A 22,039-nucleotide genomic window follows, 5' to 3' on the forward strand; every position below is an offset into this window, starting at 1 on the left:
CTGAGAGGACAGGATACTTAATCTCCTCTGGGTGGACGCTGGAACACTGTCTGAATAAAATGCTGATCACTCATCTGGTTAGCTCCTGCCAGCTCTTCTCTGCATTCCTGCCACCTGGGTTTTGCATCATTTGCCATCGTTTCTTTAAGTGACAGAGCCTATTCCTTCTCCCTTTCTGGGAGAGCAATAATTCCTAAATTAGCTGGTTGTCACATTTAGGTGTGGTGTGAGTGTTTATCTTTCATATTAATTGTAAGATCATGAATATTCACAAGCTAAAAAGGATTGTTTGAATAAATGCTTAGAAAGAGTATTAACCCAATGTCTACAATTTACAGCATTTGCTGTTCTTTTGGGACAATTTCTGTCGATAGAGAGCAGCTTTTTATACCAACGTCCACTTGGTAACTGCAGAGGAATAAAGAAGGCTTGGGATCCTTCATTCAGGGAGCAGTGAATAAATATGTTGCAGAAACAAACAAATATTAGCATTTTGAAAGGCTCTGTGTTTGAAACACATCTGCAAAGTAAAATACGAATTTCAGATAGATGTGCACGCATGCATCCATGTTTGCAGGGGCAAACTCTTTCAGATGGCAAACACTCACTGTAAGTGCCAACATTTTTTGCACATCTTGGAAATATTTGCGTAAAAACAGAAAGAGCAAAGATTGCCCATCTGCAATGTGAGCAGGGAACGCTGTGGGCAGCGTGCACGTGTGCTCAGTGAAGGCAGCCAGCTGAGGGAGGTGAAGAATCAGGGCTTCCCTTCTTCCTGCTGAAGCCTTGAGAGGCCCATTCAGTGACATGTCTAATGACACCTTTCAGATGCACCATCCATCCCTTCTGCCCCACCTTTCAGATGCACCATCCATCCCTTCTGCCCCACCTTTCAGATGCCCCATCCATCCCTTCTGCCCCACCTTTCAGATGCACCATCCATCCCTTCTGCCCCACCTTTCAGATGCACCATCCATCCCTTCTGCCCCACCTTTCAGATGCACCATCCATCCCTTCTGCCCCACCTTTCAGATGCCCCATCCATCCCTTCTGCCCCACCTTTCAGATGCACCATCCATCCCTTCTGCCTCACCTTTCAGATGCACCATCCATCCCTTCTGCCTCACCTTTCAGATGCACCATCCATCCCTTCTGCCTCACCTCTGCAACCAGCCCAGGCTGAGGAGCCTCCCCGTGATGCAGCGCAGGGCTCGGAGCCTGGCCAGCCACCCTGTTAGTGATCTCAGGCAAATACTGGGAACTCTGTTCCATTTATTCATCCTGAAGTGGAGGTGTTAAGAAATATGAGGCTGGTAAGTGGGTGACAGGCATCTGCAAGTGTCACCTCAGCAATTCAGGTTCACAGAAAGCTTTGGAGTAGGATTGCAGAAATTGCATCATTTGTAACCTTTTCAGCACCAGCTTTTTTAAACACAAACTGTAACCAACAGCTTTCCTTTGGACATGAAGAGAATAACTAAAGAGAACATCTGTTTTCCCTTTAGATGTGGAACTGCACTAGCAAGCCATGCATAAATTTTATTAAGGCTTGCTAATTTCTGACGAGTTTGGGGAGATACATGCTACCAGTGCAGATATTTGGCTTTGCATCACCAGATGAAAAGTCATTTTAAAAACAATGCATAAAAAATGGACATAGCTTGGCAGCAAATATGTGAGGTTCTGCTCCCGGGGCTTTGGCTTTGTTTGTGCAATTTATAGATTTGTGCCCTTTTTTCTCCCTCTTAATGTCACTCATCTTGTTTTCTAATGACTTTTTATGACATAGATGACTAAACAAAATGCACCTAAAGTGACAAAGCTACTTATTGCTGGAGCCTTTTGTACTCAAAATCAGAGGTCCAAATGCTTTCAGAACTTAGGTCTGCTTTTAAGTTGTTCTTCAATGCCGAGTTTTTCTGCACCCCAAGAGCACTCGAGCCAGCACGAGCTGTTCTGTCCCTTTTGCTGCAGGAACGTGTCCCCAGATTTCGAACTCAGAACTTGAGAAAGCCCCACTCAGGTTCCACAGCCCCAGGTTCTGTGCCCTCTGAGGAAACACCTTGGAGCACAACCTCAGCTTCTGATGTTTCTTCACTCTCAGAACCAAGGTTTATCATCCTCAGGGGTAATCACAGGAACTTCACAGAATGCCAGAATGGTTTTTGTTGGAAGGGACCTTGAAGACCATTGGGTTCCAACCCCTGCCCTGGGCAGGAACACCTTCCCCTATCCCAGGTTGCTCCAAGCCTCATCCAACCTGGCCTGGAACTCTTCCAGGGATGGGGCAGCCAGAGCTTCTCTGGGAAAGCTGTTCCAGGGCCTCACAGGAAAGGATTTTTTGCTAATATCCAATCTTCACTAAGAACTAGCCGGATGCTTGGCAGGACATGCCTGGAATTACACAGATCATGCCTCGTTGCATGAAATAAGTAGGAAAGTCACAGGTTGGGTTCAAAATATGCTTGTCTTCTCTCAATAATTAATTGTTTGTGGATAAATATGAGGTTTTGTGTTTTGTAAGTAAACTAATCCACTCACTGGCTGGTGTTTAATGAAGGAGAACAGGCTGCTGTCAAGCAGTCTGAAAATAGTGAAAATTAACTCCATGAAGTGTCACGACTCACATATTTTATGTATATGAGTAATGTGTCTTCTGTGGGACAGAAGATGAAAATACCACATGGAAAAGAAAAAATACTGGCTGCCAATTTAATAAGAGAAGCAGGAGTAATTGCTTTGACATAATTTGGAGTTTTGACTGCTTGGTGGCAGCTGGGCTGGGCCACTGCAAGAGAATCCTCTGCAAGAGAGCTCACAAACAGTATGAACCAAAGGTTCTGCAGCCTCTGTATTCACAGGGATATCAAAGGGGAAGAAAATACCATTAAAAATCAGAATACACTGAAATCATAGAGTTCCTCCCCACATTGGAAGGGATCTCAAGGATCATCTGGTCAAGCCTTTCTTGGCAAAAAAACTGGTCTAGCCAAGATGTCCCACCACCCTTTTAAGGTTCACCCAGCTGAACCTTAAAAGTGTCCAATATTGGGGAATCCACCACTTCTCTGAGGAGATTATTCCAATGATAGATTGTTCCTCTTTTGAAAATTTTTTGAAAGATTTTCCTCTTGTGTCCAGTCAGAATCTCCCCACGAATAATTTGTACCCATTCCCCCTGTCCTTTCCATGTGAATCCTGGTAAAGAGGGTGACTCCATCTTCTTTGGAGCCACCCTTTAAATACTGGGATAGATAAGGTCTCCCCTCAGCCTTTTCTCCAGGCTGAACAAACCCCATTCTCTCAGCCCTTCCAGAGGCATTAAAAGGGACAAGGCAACTATTGAGATACAAACTCACTAATAAGTGGATTTTTTCTTGAGAGACGCCAAACTACTTCAGTTTTCTTTGTCTGCACAAGTGTTAAGACTGCAAACACTTCAAAAAATTGGGATCTCTCAGAAAGAGAATAGAATAGGGATCATAAAGTCTTGCAGATAACAACCAGCCAAGGGTTCAATACCTACAGCAAAAAACTAATACTTTAGTACCAGAAGGTTCACATATACTTAATGATGTTGCTAGAAAATGGTTGATCTGTTTGAACTGCTCTTGTTCATTCCTGTGCAGGAGAATATTATTCCCTTTGCCTCTCTGCACTTTTTCATTCTGCCATGGGGAGTGTGCAGAGAGAAGGCCATTGAAAAAGCCATATAAAACCTGGAGAATGCAATAAGCAGAACATGGCACTTTTAACACGACAAAACTACCAGCTTAGGTAAGGCTTGAAGTGCACATAAACTCCAGCACCTCCTCAGGCAAAGAGAGTCACAGTCTCAACAGAGAAGCAGCAAAAGGAGTTTAGATCATAAATGCTCTTCAGAACTACAGGCTTTGCTGCCTGAATGCACAATGAGCAATTCAAGGGCCCAGATATCTTCAAATCACCCAGGGAAAGCCAGGAGTGCACCTGCCCTGTGGGAGCAACAGTTCAATACTCTGACTCAGTTTGCTCACCAGCACGGGGTGGGTGATTTATCACTTAGGGTGATTCCATCACTGCACGCCTTTCCTTGCCATCCTGTTATTATCCTCACTTTTGTGCCTAAACTCTGGAGTTTTGATTGCATTTGAAGTAGCTCTGGCATTGCTGCAAGGTGCTGCTACTGCAGCAGGAGCAAACCCTCCTTGTGGATTATTTGGTTCTCAGTTTCATGGAGCAAAATACTCTTTGTGGCAGTGCTGGTGTCTGGTGGCACCCAGGGGAGCAGCAATCATGTCCCAGGTGTGGCAAACCGTCAGTTTTTTATGCAGGGTCCATCAGCTGCACCCTCAGCTCGAGTGGCAGCAGCTCCTTCCCCCTGGGCCTCCTGCTGTCACTCCCATCTGCAGTCAGGTCTTCATGCACAGGCAGCCACTGCCTCCTCCAGCTGCCAGACACTTTTCCAGCTTTCATCTGCAGATGTTCTCAGGGCCAGAGCCCCAGAGTTTATTCCCCAGCCTTTCCCCCAAGAGCCCCCATCTTTCTGTTCATAATTCAGTTGCTTTGCTTCCCTCACTGAATCTCCCTTTCTTTCTATCCTCCAGTTCTCTGTTCTCTTCCATATTTTACTCTTTTCACTCTCTCTATGGGAGATTAAAGAAGGAACAGAAGCAGTTGCATAATCAGCAGAAAGAGAACAGGAGTTATAAGAAGAAACAGAGGTGGGAAAGAGGAAAATAGAGTAGAAATATAAAAGAAAAAGTAAAAAAAGGAAAAGTGAGAAGGTAAAAGAACAGAAAAATGAAGTAATTTATATTGCTTTATTTTATTTTGTATCAATACAAGTTGTTTTAATTTCAGTCTAAGCCCAAAGAAGGGAGATGAATCGGAAATCCTGAAGCATGGAGCTGGACAGGTAATGAGGAAAGGGAATTCTCTGAGGCTGAGAACAAACCTGACTCTCACCAGGGGCACTTTCACCTCCTGCTTAGGCTCATGCCAAAGCCTCTGCAGGGCTGTCAGTGGGGATTGTCACATGGCTGAGAGCCCTGCCCGGCCCTGCGCTGCTGCAGGAGCAAACAGAATTCTGCTTTGTGCTGCTCCCAGCAGCTTCCAGGGATTCCATGGGGAACCACGGGGCTGCGGGGGATGGAGGCAGGGCTGGACCTTTTCCTTTTGACAGTTCGATGGGAGCTGTTGAAAGCTGCTTTCATGGATGAATGCATGGAGAACTAAGGACGTCTGGCAACTGATTTATTTGATTCGTTTATTGTGTACCGCAATTTCCCTCTCCCAGATGAAGCAGGTCTGTCACTGGAGCGGGACTCCACAGATACTGAACTCTCTGCACCTCAAGTTGAAGGGAACCTCAAGTAGGGCACAGACAAAGCCAGAGGGGCAGGAGACACCGAGCTAATCAGAAAACGCCGATCTGGGCACTGCACAGCTCCTGATTTCCGGGCAGTTTAACATCTGCGGATGCCAGCGGGAGCCCTGAGTGCTCAGCTGTTGCGAAAATCAGAGATCGGGGATTCGGGTCGGGTTGTTTGTCTCCATCCCACCGCTGTGGCTGGGTTCTGGCGGGGCAATCATGACATCCAGTGGGAAACTCCTGAACTACAGCAGCTTTTTATGGGGGAATGAGCCGTTCCTGAGGCTCAAACTGCAACCGAAGGGTAAGAGCATGGAAGGGAAACTGTTCAAGAAACTTCTGTGGGGTATGGCTCAGGACTAAGAGTTTTGTGCTGGTTTCCTGAAATCTGCAATATCTAAATGTGGTTTGAAATGTCTCTTCTTGCCAGGGAGAAAAACCCTTGGACTTTGGGGAAGAGTTGACATCTCAGTGGATTAATCCTCACACAGGATTCTCACCTCCATGAAATGTTTTCTGTAATTTTTTTTGTTTTAAATCTCTGACTCCCTGACCTTCTAAGATGTCTCAATGCCTACAAGGAGGCTGGAGAGGAACTTTTGACAGGGTGGTGAGAGGACGAGGGGGAATGGCCTTTTGCTGAAGAGAGATGAATTTAAATTGGATATTAGGAAGAAATTGTTCCCTGTGAGGGTGGGGAGGCCCTGGCACAGGTTGCCCAGAGAAGCTGGGGCTGCTCCAGCCCTGGAAATGTCCAAGGTCAGATTAGATGAGGCTTGGAACAGCGTGGGATAGGGGAAGGTATCCCTGCCATGGCAAGGAATGAAACAAGATGAGCTATAAGGTCCTTTCCAACCCAAACCAGCTGGGACTCACCATCCTTAATATTCTATGAAATCCCAGTCATTCTGTAGTTTCCCTCATCTCTCTATTCTTGTGTCCCATCTTTGGAACAGGCCTGGGGAGGATAAACAATCTGAAACTTAAACTGGAATAGATGTTTATGCCATAAATACTTGTAAGCACAGACAGAAGTAATGCAGAAAGGACAAATAATCTCATAGAAGTGATGACATGTGCGTTTATGATTTCATTCTGCAGCCAGAAGGTCTGGGATCCCAGCCACTGCTCGCTGATCACACACCAGCTGCTTCCCAAAATGGTTTTTCCCTTCCAGTACCTAATCACGAGACCGAGGGGGATTTTCTTTCAAAGGTGTACTTTGATACTTTAATCCCCACCTCGGCAGCAGCGGGGCCCTGGATTGGTGCAGGTTTGTGAGGAGTTACCCCGATGGCAGCAGGGGCTGGAGCACCCAGGGCAGCCCCAGGGCAATGGGCTCAGCCTGGGCCGGATCCCCCTGGGATCAGCTCCTGGGGGATGGAGGGAAAGATCCCCGCGTGGTTTAATCTGGCTGAGCAAGGATCAGCGCTAGGGACGTTTGTTCCCTGATGACGTCAGTGATGACACGTTTTTTACGTCACTTCATGTTGTCTGGTGAGAACAAACCCCACTGGGTTCTGACCCACACGTTACAAACAGCGCCCCGGTACCGCCGGCTCGGGACCCCAAGGGCCCGCCCAGGCCCCGCCGCGGCCCCGCCGCAGCGGCTCCGCCTGACGTCATCCCGGACGCGCCGTGACGTCACACCGTGTCCCGTGTTGTTGGCGTGACGTCACGCCACGGACGGTGCGCCCACCACCCAGGCCCCGCCTCCGGCAGCGAGGCCACGCCCTCTCGCTGCTGATTGGTTCTCGCGCCCCTGTCCCCGCCCCCTCCCGGCACTGCCCGCCCTGCCTTGCCCTGAGCCTCGTCGCCCTCTTGGTTCCGCCCCGCATGCCGGTTCATCCAATTAGAGAACGGATGCGTTGAGCGACAGCGCTGCCGCCCAATGAGGGCGGGGCGGGCTCCTCCCCGCGCGGGCGGCGGCGCTCAGGGCAAGGGGCCGGGGCCGCGTGTCCCCCGCCCGCCGCGGCACCGCCGCGACCCCGCGCCGAGGGCTCCGGGTGCCTCCCGCCGCCCCCGGCCCCGCGCAGCCCCTTCGGAGCGGCCGCGCCCCCTCCCCGGGCAGGGCCTGCGGGCCGCGCCCCGCCGCCCGCACCCCTCCCCCGGCCGAGCCGGAGCGGGGAATGGGCGGTCCCGGCCCGTAGCCCCCGGCTGCGGCTGCTCCTCCTCCCGGTCGCAGCGTCTCGGCGGCCTCCGCCCGATGCTGGCGGAGCTCGGGGTCTCGGCGGCGGCGTTGTGAGCGCTCCGGCCGGGCCGCCGCCGCCATGTCCGGCGTGGTGCGCACCCTGAGCCGCTGCCTGCTGCCGGCCGAGGCCGCGGGCCGCGCCGGGGAGCAGCCGCGGAGGGACGGCAAGGAGCGGAGCCGCGATGCCGAGCGGGAGGCGCGGCGGCGCAGCCGGGAGATCGACGCGATGCTGGCCCGGGAGCGGCGCGCCGTGCGCCGCCTCGTCAAGATCCTGCTGCTGGGCGCCGGCGAGAGCGGCAAGTCCACCTTCCTCAAGCAGATGCGGATCATCCACGGCCGCGAGTTCGACCAGAAGGCGCTGCTGGAGTTCCGGGCCACCATCTACGAGAACATCCTCAAGGTGAGGGGCGGCCGAGGGGAGCGGGGTTGGAGGCCGGCACATCCCGCGGCGCCCGGAGCTCGGGCCGTGCCCTCGGGAAGGGATGTGAGGGCTCGGCCGGGGCGGCGGCTGCGCCCCCCGCCTGCCCCGCCGCCGCTCCCGGTGCTCCGGGACCGGGCTCGGTGCAGGTGTTTGGGAGGGCGGGCACCTTTGGGCTGCCGGGGCCCAGGGAATGTGGGTTCCGGCGATTCCCGGCTGAAGGCTTCCGTGGAAAAGGCTCCAAGGAAATTTCCTTGCAAAGGGGATTGAGAAAAGCTTTGTGGAAACGCAGAGGAAAGAGGATATAGGTGTGGCCTGCCTTCTGGAAAAAACATTATGAGAGCATCCTCGAAGTCGGAATTGGAGAAACTTCAAGGTTTGAAGAAATGAGGAGGAATTTCTCTGCTTTTGCAAAGTGTCCCCGGTCTGTGCACCTGGAGATGGGACGAGAAAGGGCTCCTCGTACAGATGTTACGGCTGCGAGTGGTTGTTACTTACTTGGTGCATCGTTAGAAATGCAGGAGTGTAGGCCCGCAGAGCTGGGCACTGTGGGGTGTCACCAAACCTGGAGCCGAAATGGAAATAACTCTGCTTTGGTGCCTTTGCAGGAAAGTTTCCTTTCAGTATGTGTGCAGGTTTTGTAGTGCTGGCAGCGTGTTTCTCTATTGACTGGGGACTCTAAAAGCTGCTGGTAGAACCTTTGGTTTACAGACCAGTATTTCCATAACTAGGGAAAAGCATCCTTGACAAATTCTGTTCCTTTCAGGGATACAGCCTTGATGCCCTGTGCAGGTAGAAGTGATCACATTTTAGAAAATACATGAAGATACATGAAAAGCTCACTCAGGAGTGTTTCTCTCTTCATCTTCATAATCTTTCCCTAAAAGAAATGCTGCTTTCCTGCCTATATTTTTCTGTAGGACCGTCACCATTCTTTTGTGGGCATGGATTTGTGAGGCTTTGTGAGATTTCATAGAAAGTTAAAGGAAAGGGAACTGTGCAAGTTAAAGATAACGAGTTACTTTTGAGTTTCCAGATTCGTGTTTAAATAGAAGCTTTATGTGCACTTAATAAGTGCATGCATACAATGACTCTTGTTTTTAAGAATGCTGCTATTCCATAAAGGGCTTTCACTTCTGTTAATGAACAGGAAAATTGTTGTCTAATGTTCTTTTCCTTTTTTTTGTCCATTTTCAGGCTGGAGCCCATTAACTGCAAGAAAGTTGAAATTCAGAAGCTTCTCTCTGATTGTAGTTATGTGAGCAAAGAGAGTGTTATGATTTTTTAAATCTATATTCCTAGAAATAAGGAGTCTTATTCTAGGTCTTAATGCTTATTGTGGTCCTGTCAGTGATTTTTTTTTTTTTTTTTTTTTTTTTTTTTTTTTTTTTTTTTTTTTTGCTGCTGCTAATTTCAAGTGGTAGGAGAAGCTTTTAGGGAAGCAATTTGTGAAAATGGAAAAATCTGAGACTCCTTCCTCTTTAAGTTGTCTAAGCAGTAGCAGTTGTGGTAAAATGATGTAATATTTTATGCATGCAGAAGGTGTAGAGCTTTCAGCAGTAGAACTCGGTGTGCTTTGGAAAGAAAAGTGTCTCCTCCTTGTAGTAGGGGAGGCAGAGTCACACACTTGAAACACTCCTGGGTAGATTTGCAGAATTCAAAGTAGAATCCTGGTCCTCAAGATAGCAGTCAGGTGTTCTGATAGTTAACAGCACTTCTTGGACTATGTCAGCTGAACCTTTTAAACTCTTCTAATCCTGAAAATAAAATTTGGAAGTAGCTTTAAAGTGGGTTAATATGGTTCAGCAGATTGATTGCCCCTTTGGCCCTGCAGGTGGTGATTTGGGAGTGTTAAGGTAAGGTTAGGGTTCTCCTTTGGGTACATGTCAGACTCTTCCTTCCCTTGCTTTTCCAGATAACACAGGTGGCTCTTGTATACAATAATGCAATTTAGGCTCCCCCCATATGTTTTTGGGGAATGGCTTGGAAAGAGTCACTCTGGAAAAAGTAGGCAGAAGGAGGAAGAGCAAACAAGAGAGCCAGAAGAGTTTGCTGGTGGGAAGGCAGTAGATGTTTTGTTTGCATTTTTGCTCATCTGAGAGAAACCTGATAACACCTTGATATTCTGGCACAATCATCAGGAAGAAATCAAATACCAGGACAGAATAACAGCTTCCAAAACAGTGATTATCAGTGCTTTTATTTTAGGGTAATTGTGTAATACTCTCTTGCATTAAACGTGGATAAACATCCAGTGTTTAAAGTAAACTTTCTCAGCTTCTTTGACAGTGTCAATTGTCAAGTGCACGAGATTGCTGCTCTTTCTGTAACAGAGTGTTTAGACTACAGGTCCTTTTCACTTTTTCAGGAAGTTCAATGATCACTGGTTAAGACTTAACGAAGCCAAGATCCCCCTGTGTTTAACTGGCAATAAAAGATCTCAGATGAATTTTTAGTACTGGATGTGGACAATGTGAAGTGGAAATGATCCTATCAAATAGCATTTAAATCTGTGTGACATTGTCAAGTACAGCTGCAGCAACCTTAGCCCGTTTTTCCACACAGTCCTCAGCATGGTCAGACAATGGTCCCCCTAAGCTTCTGCAACACTGAGATCTGAGTTAGAAATGCAGTGTAAATCTCTGGGATTAAATGGTCAATTTTCATTTTCCAGCCATGACTAAACTCCTCTGTGAAGGAGGAGCATTCCTACTCTTGTAACAGTGCTGGTTATTTCTGAAATGCTTTTTGCAGTGTGTTTCAGCAACTGTACAGCTTATGGAGAATGAAGAAACTGCTTCAGAGAACACAATGTGAAACCTCTCTGAAAATAACAGTGCTAAGCATGAATTGACATTAGTGTCAGCTTCCACTTCATTTTGAGTTTTCACCTTCTTGCCTTTCTGATACCTTCTTAATGCTGAGTTCTTTGCTTACCCTGTTCTCTCTGGTTCTCATCTCCCATTTTGGGGAAACCCTAGTCAGAAACAAAATGCTGAAACAAAATAAACCTATGATACAGAATTTACTTTTCCATTTAGTACAGGTGATGGTTCAGGGCCTTGCTAGCTTTTTCTGGCATTTGTGGGATGGTATTCAAATACAGGAGTTTTGCTTTGGTTTAAGGTAAATAGTCATTGGTTAACTCGGGTTTTGCTTGTTAATCGAGGCTAAGTTTCAAAGTAACTTTTTGGAACTTTTTGATGACTGAAGTGAAAAGCAGTAGTGTTAATGCTCTGGTATGAGTACACAGGCTTCAGGACTTCAGCACACCCACCTGGAAAAGGAAAGTGCACAGGACAGGGCTGTCTGGCTGCCCAGGCCTGAATTTTAAGGTGACTCTTGCCTATGTTGGAAAACTGTCATGTACCTTAAGTTTCAAATCTAAGCAATGTGTGGTGGTATTACAGAGCATTTTGATGCTTTTTAACTGGAGCTACAGGAATTTTCTGATACCTTCCATCCAAAACAGATGGGTTGCCCTTGCTACTCTATTTGCTTCCTTTGATAAAAGTTAAAGAGCTCAGACACTCAACGGGTCCCAACTCTGATGTTCCTTGTCTAAATGTTTTTTTGTTTCAAGTATGTGAATATCATGCTGCTTAAAAAAACCCGGTTTAGTTGCATAAGAAAATAATTACAGCAATCTACAAGCACCAGAGTGGTGCTTGCACCAGCTTGTTTAGGAGATTTTGATCTGAAGGGAGAAAAAGTTCAGCTTTTAGAAGCCTGAAGTATAATCTGTTGAGCTCTTTTGGTAATGTTAGTTTTCCTGTTGAGAATGGAAATACCAGCTCAAGGTTGCAGTACATCCAAGAGTGTTTTCTTCTTGTTTTTGGCCTGAAGTGTAATGATTGACTAAGCAATTAAAAAGCCTGGGATTGCAGAGGGAAGGACTACACAGGAAATTATGTGTGATCATTTGTGAGCTCTGAGTGGGGAAAAAACAAGGAAAGATTCTGAACATGTAAAATCTTTGAGGAACAATCCTTTGGGACTTTTGAGTGCAGCTGCAATACACGAGGGGATACCTGAGAGCATTTCTCCTTGCCAGCAGGAATATGAGTGGCAGTTAAGCAAAATTAGTGGCTTGTGCTGAAGGCAGCTTGAAGAACTTTAGACTTCTGCAATTAATACTAAACCTGGACTGTTGCTGGGACTCTGTGTACCTTGAGTGCACCTAAATTGTATTTATAGTGGCTGAAGTAAGGTGGTTGTACCTCCTGTCACCAACAAAGAAACCAAGAAAACTCTTTTGCAACTTTCAAGTTGCAGGCAGGTACAGATAGAAACTCTAGCATGTGGAAACAGATTGTTCCTCAGTTTGTTTGGGAGCTACACTTGCAAGTTACTCATTTCTAATGTAAGCATGTTTCTTTCAGTGGCCTGCAAACTCAGAGGAAATGCATCAGGTAAACCCCAGTTACTCTTTAAATTGCCTCGACTCCACACTTCCCTGGCTTTACATGCAAATGAGTTTGGAAACCCATTAGGAGGTGATGATGGTCACACTCCATCTGCTGCTTCAGGGCTGGATCCAGCTGTTTGAGGAGTGGGTCTCAGGACAGTGTCAGTCTCCTTTCTGCTGGAACGGCTTCTTTTCAGAGGAATGACAAGGAGAGCACAGGAACTGTGGTTAATTAGAATCTTTAAATTCAGTATAGAAGTGCTCAAGTTCTGTACTAGAGCAGTCTTTTAATTCTGATTATCTTTACTCTCAGCTTATTTTATTAAGAAAAATAATATTCACTAGTTTATGTGGAAAAGACAAAAAACCCTGATGAGTCTTGCTGATCTTGTTGTTCCAGGTTCATTTCATCAATGGATCTCTCACTAACTTCCAGTTGGTGTGTTTTCTATGTCTTAAATGTAAATTCCATCAACTCTGGTGCTCCCTTTGCATTTGGGGTGTCCCTTGGTTTGACTGGGATTCAGCCATCTCTCTCCATCATGGCAGATACTGGAAGAGGAGTCATGGTCAGTAGTAAATGATAAATATCCATAGCAGTTCCAAAATGGAGCTCACAATGCTCTTGTGATGTAGTCATTAGTATTGCAGAACATGACTTAGTCCCTGGAGACTGCAGGCACATACTTTGATGTCTTCCAGACAAAAGTTTAGTCACTGAAGTGACTAAATTTGGGAGCTTACTCCCAACTTATTCACTTGGTTAGTTTTATAATTAACTTGGAAACGGTATTGGCAAAAAAAAAAAAAAAATTAGCAAATTGTCCTGTAAAAAATGTTTACAGGAAAACTTTGGAGCAAGCTGTAGTTTACATTGTCTGGAAAATAAGTTCAATGCAAATTCCAACAAGGAAAAAGCTGCAAGGATTTGGAGGCTGCAGGGTTTCAAATGAGTTTCCACCCCTTGCCTGGGATTTTTCAGCCTAGTGAAGGTCAGGAGCTGGTCCCAGGCTGGCATTGAATGAGCACAAGTGCTGGGTGCTGAATCCATGAGGGCAGCGTGGCAGGGATGCCTCTGGAGCTGCAGATGCTGTGTCCTGTACTGACAGCATGAACTAACTGTGAGCTGATATTGGTGGGATGGGCTCAGGGCAAGGAGAAGGCTGCTGATACAAGTCTGAAAGCATCAACTGAGAACTTTTTGTGAGGTCCTGAACGTCATCTCTGAGGTCATCATCTCTACCCTGTGCTGAGTTACACAAGTAAAGTTTGCAGTGGGTATTTTCCTTCTGCTGCATTTATCGTCATTTCACTGGGTTCACTCAAAGACAAGGACTCTTTTCAGAGTTTCCAGACAAGCAGACATCACTGCTGCTCCCAATCCAGAGACTCGGTGGCTAATCCAAATGTTTTTTAATATTTGTGTTCCTGTGGACTGGGTAAATGACACTTCCCCTTTGTTGCCATTTTTTATTTGTATGCTGGCCTGGAAGGTTGGTCATCTGTGCTGTTTACCCTGCTCTCACCTGGGTGGTACTGGAATATGTGAGTGGTGGAAGGACATGCAGAACTGGGGAGCCTTTTTGTTGTCTAACTGGGCCAACTGGTGCTGCTCCCACCCCTTCCCTTGTGTGTGTCTCACCTCACAGCAAACTAATGCACTTTTGATATGAATAGCCAGGTTCTTGGTGATGTTTGCTCACTGGATTGTGGGCTCAGGCAAGTGACAAACCTATCAAACAGAAGAGGGTGGAACTCCACTGCCAGGAAAGATGCCCCTTTTGATGGTACCTCATTTTTTGGCTGTTCTGTAATGTGAAACCTTATCCTGAATGACATTGGGTTCTCTACTGCTGCTTGGCATAATGCTCCAAGGACATAGATCAAAGGAAAACTCTGTTAATGTTTTTATGATAGTGTGCTGTAAAAATCTGATTGTCTTGCTGTCACTCTGTTTGTAGTAGGTCACCTTCTCTGCAGTGCTCAGACAGCAATTTACAAACAGTGCATATGATTATATTTGCTAACACTGACAACTTTATTTTTAAAAACTTTGCAGCTGGACCTGTGTTCCTCATCACCTTGTATTGTTCCTCTGGCTCCAAAGAATATCTGTGGGCTGAGGTGGGAGCAATCCTGTTGGCAGCAGCTCTGATATAGATTGGTCTCTGTGAGATGAGATCCCCAGACTTCTGCCAGTTCCTTGTCAACAGCAGAGAGGAAAAACACTCAGTAGGAAACAGGCTGGACTCTGCCTGTGCCTGCAGTGCTCTGCTGGTTTGCAGCTCCAGGGGAAGACAGCAGTGCCTGTTAGCTGTGACCTGCAGCCCCCAGGGAGGGCTCAGCACCTCTCTCAGGACACTAAAGTCCATCACTGATATGTAGATGCTGGAGATTTTGGGCGTTGCTGGAGGTTGAGCAGTGTATTAATGGTAAAAGTGTAAAAAGTAGCTGCTGTAGTATTTAATGTGTAACAGTTATTCTGTTGTCTATGCTCTCTTACTCAGTAGTAATTCTCCAAAATTATTTGAGAAAATGCACTGTAGGAAACTCTTCTATTTGTACACAAACTCTACACTTGCAGGTTCTCTCTAGACACTGAATCAGGTTTTTTGATCACTTTGACTGCATGGAAGAACCTGGCCTTGCCTATGAGCAAGTGCTCCCCAAACCTGTTGTGCCAATTTTATGTTTGGTGCTTAACTGAGGGGTGTTCACTTGGCCTCTGAGTTGGTCCATCTGGTGAAAGGTGTGAGGCTTTAGGGATGATGAATCCTTCAAGTACTGGAGCATATGAATAATTTAAAAAGTGAGTGTTGTGTTTTATGTAGCAGTGTAACTACAGATGTAAGATGTGCTTAAATCACGCTGCCCTTTAAATACTGCAAACATCTCTGGCTTCAAGTGACATCAGCTCATGATAACCTTTCTAATAATTCCCACAAATTCATTTAAATATTACTGAAAAATACAAGAAAAACTGGATTTTTTTTCAAAGCTAGAATGCTTTCAAAAATGAAGGAGAAAAATTGTATTTGAGCCAGTCCTAGTAATGAGCATTTGTGTAAATGCTCGTAAAACCTTCCTGCTGGTGAGCAGCAAACGTGCTCCAAACAGCTGTGCTGTGTCAGGCTGAGGAGCTCAGCCTCTGTGTGGGACATGGAAAAACAGCCCACAACCAAAATGGGTACGAGCTCAAGGCAATGTGATCCTTTGGTGTGCTCTTCCAGTTACTGGCAGCCTTTGGTTTAGGAAACTCCCCGAGCCAGGATTTGCATCTGGAATGTAATCGAATAGTCCTCTCTGGGCTTTGCTTCCATCTATTCTTCTCCATGGCTTTTGGAGTCCATTTATGCTGCTGGCCAACATCCTGTGTAAATGCATTTGGCTGGCTGGGGTTGTGTAAGTTTTGAGTTTGAACTGTTTGATAACTCATATTTGTCTAGCAAGGGGAAGGAGAAAAACAGTCTTTGTCTAGTCCCTTTCTGCAAGTGGTTTGTAATTTCTCTGGATTTCTTGTGTGTTATGCCTTAGCTGTCTTTTCAAATTTATAGATTTCTATATTTAGCATTTTCTTCTGTATAAGATGTGCTGCTTCATGAGGTAGATCTCATCACACTCTTGTTTCACCTTTTTCTTTCTTCTACCCTGATTCCATTCAGGTTTTGTGCATGCCAGGGATTTGTGCAGTGACTTGAATATATTAAAATTATTAAGAAAGGAATGGAACAGAGAATTTCCTATTTTTTTCCTCCCTAGCTGGTGCTTCCATTATGCTGCTGGTTTTCTATTTTCTAATGCCTGACACTGTCCTTATCTGTGACTTTTAATTCTTTCCATCTATGCTTATTCTGGGTCCTGCTTTAAACTGCACCACAAAAGCTTTAAAATCAGTTGAAGTGTTCAGAAGCTTGTTTCCCATCTAAACGTGTTGCTTCATTTTTTCCATAGTCCAAATTTGAGAACAGAATGGTAATTAATGGTACTCAGCCTCATAAATGAAAGAGTGAGTTGATTTTTCTATAGTCACAAAAAATCAGAAAAACTGTCAGGAAGGGGGTAGGAAAAGTGTCTTGCTTGTATTTCCAGTAAGTGGAAACCTTTCCTATGGTGACTTGCTCTGCAGATTAATGAGGCAGGGATTATCAAATGCTCAGTGAGCTTGCAAAATACAGTGTTACCAGTAAGTCTGAGATGTGAGAAAAGGAGTACACAGCATCTAAATTTAGTGTTTTCTGTTTCTCCTCATCTTTCTGACATCTGTTTGTAGCATTTATGGAACTGTTTTGTGGAGATGGAGAAATGTTAAGTTTAGATTCATTTTACTGGGGATTTTGCTGAGTCACACTTTTAACTGCTAAGAGTTGGGCAGAAGAAACATTGACTATTTTCCTCATTATGTGAAGCTTTCATTCCTGATGTGTTTTAGAGACACATGTTGAAGCAGATGTGTTCTAAAAATTATGAGAGGCGCTGTGGGTGTGCATAGGACAGCATTCCTGCTAGTTTCTCTCCTGTGTTTTTATTTCCTTCATGCAGTGTGTGTCTGTCTGTCAGTGCTGGTGTCCCACTACTGAATCACTTTGTCCCAGATCAGGCTCTGCATGTGACTTGGTGGCAGCATCTGGAACAGTCAGAGCAATGCTGATGCCACGTGCTCCCCAAGGGTGCCCTTACAGTGGTTAATCCACTCCCATGGCTCTGTGGGACCTGACTTTAGTTCCTTTTTTTCCTCAGGGAGGGTCAAACCTGCATTTCCAGCGAGCAGCAGATAAGTGATTATTCCAGGACTGGAGCAGTCTGTACGCCCTTGATTGAAACTGTTCTGTGGTTTTCTCCACACAAATAATGAAACTTTCCCTAACAACAAACAGCCTCTTGAGAGCCTCCATGTGTCCAGCAGGAGCAGGGAAGGTCAGGACAGCAGTGTGGGGAAATGCACTTGGACTGAGGTCCCAGACTCCTTGATCCAAGCAGGAGTTGTGCAGAGCTGCAGGCACTCCTTTGAGAGGCTGTGCAGGGCTGTGGGGTGCAGAAGGGTTAAACCAGCCCCAGGAAGGTCAGAGCTGTGTGGGCTGGGAGCTCTGTGCAGGGCCCAGGGCAGTGAGGGGACAGGGTGACCCACGGGGGATGGACGTGGCCCTTGGGGACACGGTGGCCCTTGGGGACATGGTGGCCACTGTCCCACACTGTGCTGATTAACCATTTCATACACAGCAGCTCTCACTGAGCAGAGACAAACCTGGCATGGGACACCTAGAAATAACCCTGTCCTGCTGGGCCCAGTCACAACAATCCTCTGGAAAAATCTCCCAAGGTCTTAACTGGGCATGGTTGGGAGCTGACCCTGCCTTCCAGGTGCAGCCAAGATGGGAATGTGTGCAAGGGTGGTCTGCAAAAGTGTTTGAAGCTGTGAGGTGCCATGGAGGCATCTGCAATTCAGAGACAGAGCCTTATAAGTGATTTTCATGCTTCTGTTTGCTAGTGCCCTTCAAATAACCATTGAAAGACTTCTGTTAATAAAGGGATAAACTCTGCAACTGGGAATGAGAGTTGGCTTTTAGTTTGTATGACAGTTACTAAATAGTTATGTCTGGAATTTAAAGCATCAGTTGGTAAATATATTTGATTTTAGTCTTTTCATGGTATTGTGGAGATACATTCTCTATTTCATGAGAAAAAGTAACAATCAGTAGTGAATCATAAATATTTACATTTTTGGGAAGCTGCTGTTCAGGAGCACTGCTGGCTAGTGACAACCACGACACTTCACTTTTCCTATTCTGTGACACTCCACTAAGCTGCTTCTCACTTCCCTCTCTAATCTTGGTTGCTGTTGGGAAGTTGTTGTTGTTGTTGTGTGGTGCTGCTAAAGGACTGGAAAGCAGAAAAGTTCAAGTGTTAATAAAACATACATGCAGTCTTGGTAGCTTAAAGTGTGCAAAAAAAGAGATCAGTCCAGTAATGTGGAGGCTCTTGTGAGTAGCTGTGGAAACAGAACTTCACTTCTGGAGATTTTTTTATTTTATTTACTTTGGTATCTCTAGAACCAAAGATCAACATAATGAGGAAGGTAATCCAGTATAACCCAGGGATTTTACTTGTGAATTCAGTGGTACTTGAGATGCTGAGTCACCATTAGCAGATCTGTCCATTACTGAAATGGGGCTCACTATTGAGAAATAAATATTGGCCATTGGAAGCCATTTACTGCAGGTGAAGTTAGAGTCAAGACTGAAGTTTCCAATTTCTTTAACCTCATGTGTTTGGCTTATTGCCATGAATATGAAATTAGGTTTCCATAAAAACTGAAAAATGTGAAAAGAACCAGCTCAGTAGTCCTGAATTGAATTTGAGAACTATATCTCTTTACTTCTAGATTTCTTTTCCAGTATTAGAATAGCAAAGCCTACCTGTCACACACTGCTTGGCAAATGTGTGGCAAGTTCAAAAACTAAGCTGAGTCTCAGGGAAAACTGGATCTACTGTCCTGAGCCTGGTAGTTTGGAATCTATGCAATGTCTTCAGTCCTGTGATGCTCCTCTGATCTCCCTAATGCTTGAGAAAGCTGGGATGTCCTTTTTGGTGTCAGAAACCCAAATGCAAAGGAAAAGATGGAAGAAAATGGTTTCAGGCATGGTGTTACTGCTAAAACTACAGCTATGATGATCACACACCAGTTCCCAGACACTTTTCTTAATTCCCAGACACTTTTCATGCTCTCACTGATGTTTACTTTCATTATCTGTTGGTAGCACTGCTTGTTGCCATAAGCTGTCGCCGCTAATACTTTTTCCACCTGGGGGAATATTTTGTGGCTAAATTGCTTACAGAAGCAGGCTCTATCTTACTTCTGTTGGAGATGTTGCAATAAACAATGTTTTTGCTTCTCTCCTAAGTTCAGTATCACCAGAACAAGTGTCAAAAAAATAATCTTCAAGTACCTTCAAGTCCTCAATCTTCATTCACCGACTTTCTTCTCTGAATCGTTCCAGGGCTGCAGGGTTCTGGTTGACGCACGGGACAAGCTGGGGATCCCTTGGCAGTACACAGAGAATGAGAAGCATGGGATGTTCCTGATGGCCTTTGAGAACAAAGCTGGGATGCCCATCGAGCCTGCCACCTTCCAGCTCTACGTCCCTGCCCTGGCTGCTCTCTGGAGGGATTCAGGAATCAAGGAAGCCTTCAGCCGCCGCAGCGAGTACCAGCTGGTGAGTACACCCAGCTCCTCGCTGGGAGGAGACAAGTGCTGCACTGTAAATCTCTCTTCAGCTCAAACACAGCTTGCTACGTGCAAGATGGAGCCACCCTGTTAGCTGTTTGTAGGAGTGCTGTAAATCTGAGCACTTCAGCAGCAGAAACAAGTGGTAATTGGAGCCAAACTTGAAAAACTACATGGCAGTAAGAGGGAGTGGAAAAGTGCACATGACTGGATAAACTGGAAGAGCAAGAGGAACCAAAAAAGGCAGGAATTGGTTGAACTAAAAATATTTTAGCAGCTCAGTAGGTCTGTTCATAGTAGGTCACTGATGAAGGCACACTTAATTTGTAACTTTCCAGTCCTGCCAGCTTGCACTATATTGACACTGGCAAACTCTTCCTGCATGCAGCTCTTTTGAAGTGAATGCAGCACCCATTCAGGCTGCTGCTCCCTGACTGTTTCTTTTCATCCTGACGTCTGCAAGTGAAACTTGGATAAGCAACTGAAAGATGACAGTGAGCATAAAAATGTGCTCTCTTCTCTGCTTTCTTGTTGTTAGGTCTTCATGCTCTTGTGCCAAAATAGCTGCACTTCTGGTATGGGATATGTTTCTGACAGCTGTTCATAATCCACTCCTTTTTCTTCATATGTACAAGATGGAGAGGATTTTTTTTTTTCCTTCTCTTTTTCTTCCCTGTTCTGTGGAGCAAGGTACTGATCCAGACAGCCTGGTACCACAACTGCTATGTTATCATGGTTTAATTAGAGGGGTTAAAGGACAGAAACAGGGCTTTGTATGGTCTCCTTTAGATTCTTTTACAAAGAGAGTTGATACAGCTGAAGGAGAACTAGAGAAATTGGATAGTGAAATTCTGATTGTTCTCTCATGCTGCTTCTCTGTGTGGGTTCTCTGGTGTCTGGTACTGTAGTTAAACTCATGCTGCAGCCCTTAGCTACTCATCTGTCTCCACTAATAAGATGCCTGTTTGAGTCTTGTTGTTGCATATCTTTGAAATCTGTCTCTGAAGTATCATGAGACTGCCAAATAGGTAAAGAACAAATGAAATGAAGTAAAGCTGTCGCAGGATGATGGGATAAACCTCACTTCCTTAGGCTAAAAATGAAACAATTTCCATGTTACAGCACTGGGGGTGGGGGGAAGGATGTGCAGGGGGAGAGAGGATGGATTAATTGTTCTATTATTCCTAGCATCTGTAGACACAGGCTGTGCTGTTCTAAGCACTGTGGAATAAAAAGATGGCTCGTGCCACAGGGAACTTGAATTTGCCATGAAACAACTGCTAAGAGAATCCAGTATAGGAAGCAATAGTTGCATCAGCAGCCTGCTAAGATTGTTTATTTTTTTCCCTGGGAAATGCTATGGTCAGGCATGGATTTTGTTTGTAGGGAGAGATTCAGATGGGGATCATGTGGGAGGTTCATTCCTGTACTGGTTAGCAATAAAAGTAGTATCAAACTGGGGGGAAGAAAGTCCTATTTGTTGAATAAATTGTGTTCCAAAAGTAGCAGGCCTACCTCTGCATTCCCTGGCTTAGAGGATTAAACAGGAAATAGCAAAAAAATAAAAAAGCCCCACAGAAACAAAGCAGAGAGGCATGCAAGGGATCATTTGAGAGGCTGTCATCCTCAATATTGTGCTGCAGTTCCATGGTGCATCCTTTTGGATGCCACTGGTGTCACCTGGGCGGTGTCACTGGGGCACCTGGGACCGCTGCAGGCTCCAGGGCTGTTACCCTGCCAATACTGCAGCCACCTGTGTCACAAAAACTCTGTAACTCCACCCCAGTCCTGCATCTGTGGCACTGGCAGCATGAAAATCTGGGTGCTGTGATTTTATTGTGCAGGCTGCATCACCAGGGGATCAGGAAGTGCCTGACTTGTGACTAAATAAAAGCACTTGGCTGCATAAAAGGTTTATAAATGCTGCTTCTGGATTGAACAAATTATTAACACCTCAATACTTTGAACAAGTTTCCATATCTTGCTTCTAAGTTCAGCAGAAGTCTGATTCCCTCAATATATGGGAATAAGCAACTGTACAATCCTTTAAAAAATTAAAACTACATAATGTTTTAAAGAAAGAGGTGGTTTAAGGAGATGCCTAATTTGTAATTGCATATGATATGTATAAACCCATACCTTCATTTAGTTTAAACCCTTGCTGGATATAGACTTGTGTAAATAAATAGAAGCCAGATATAGTGGACTCTGAGAAAATAAATCTTTTCTGAACTGATTTTAACTCAGGCTAAAGAAAACCTCTGCATCAGCACTCTCTTTCTTCCCTAGTATAAGCAAGTTATTAAATGGAATATGCTTGGTTTAAACTGAATTTATTATCTTTAAAATAGTTCTTAAATCATCACCAAAATGTTGCAGCTTTACATTACTGTGATCTTTCTGTATGTGCCTTGACACTGTTTGAAAAAACAACCCCACTCAGCACT

General features: G+C 45.4%; 1 protein-coding gene across 1 annotated transcript in view; it reads left to right on the forward strand.

Annotated features, from left to right (window-relative positions):
- Positions 1–7,278: 7,278 nt before the first annotated feature.
- GNA12 (G protein subunit alpha 12) overlaps positions 7,279–22,039 on the forward strand; it is a 40,647-nt gene continuing 25,886 nt past the window's right edge. The window contains exons 1-2 of the mRNA XM_054643573.2: positions 7,279–7,944; positions 19,366–19,581. Of these exons, the coding sequence (XP_054499548.1) occupies positions 7,624–7,944; positions 19,366–19,581 (537 nt within the window). The 5' untranslated portion in view covers positions 7,279–7,623. The remainder of the gene's footprint in view (positions 7,945–19,365; positions 19,582–22,039) is intronic.

Source organism: Agelaius phoeniceus, chromosome 16 (assembly GCF_051311805.1).
Source record: "Agelaius phoeniceus isolate bAgePho1 chromosome 16, bAgePho1.hap1, whole genome shotgun sequence".
Taxonomy (NCBI): domain Eukaryota; kingdom Metazoa; phylum Chordata; class Aves; order Passeriformes; family Icteridae; genus Agelaius; species Agelaius phoeniceus.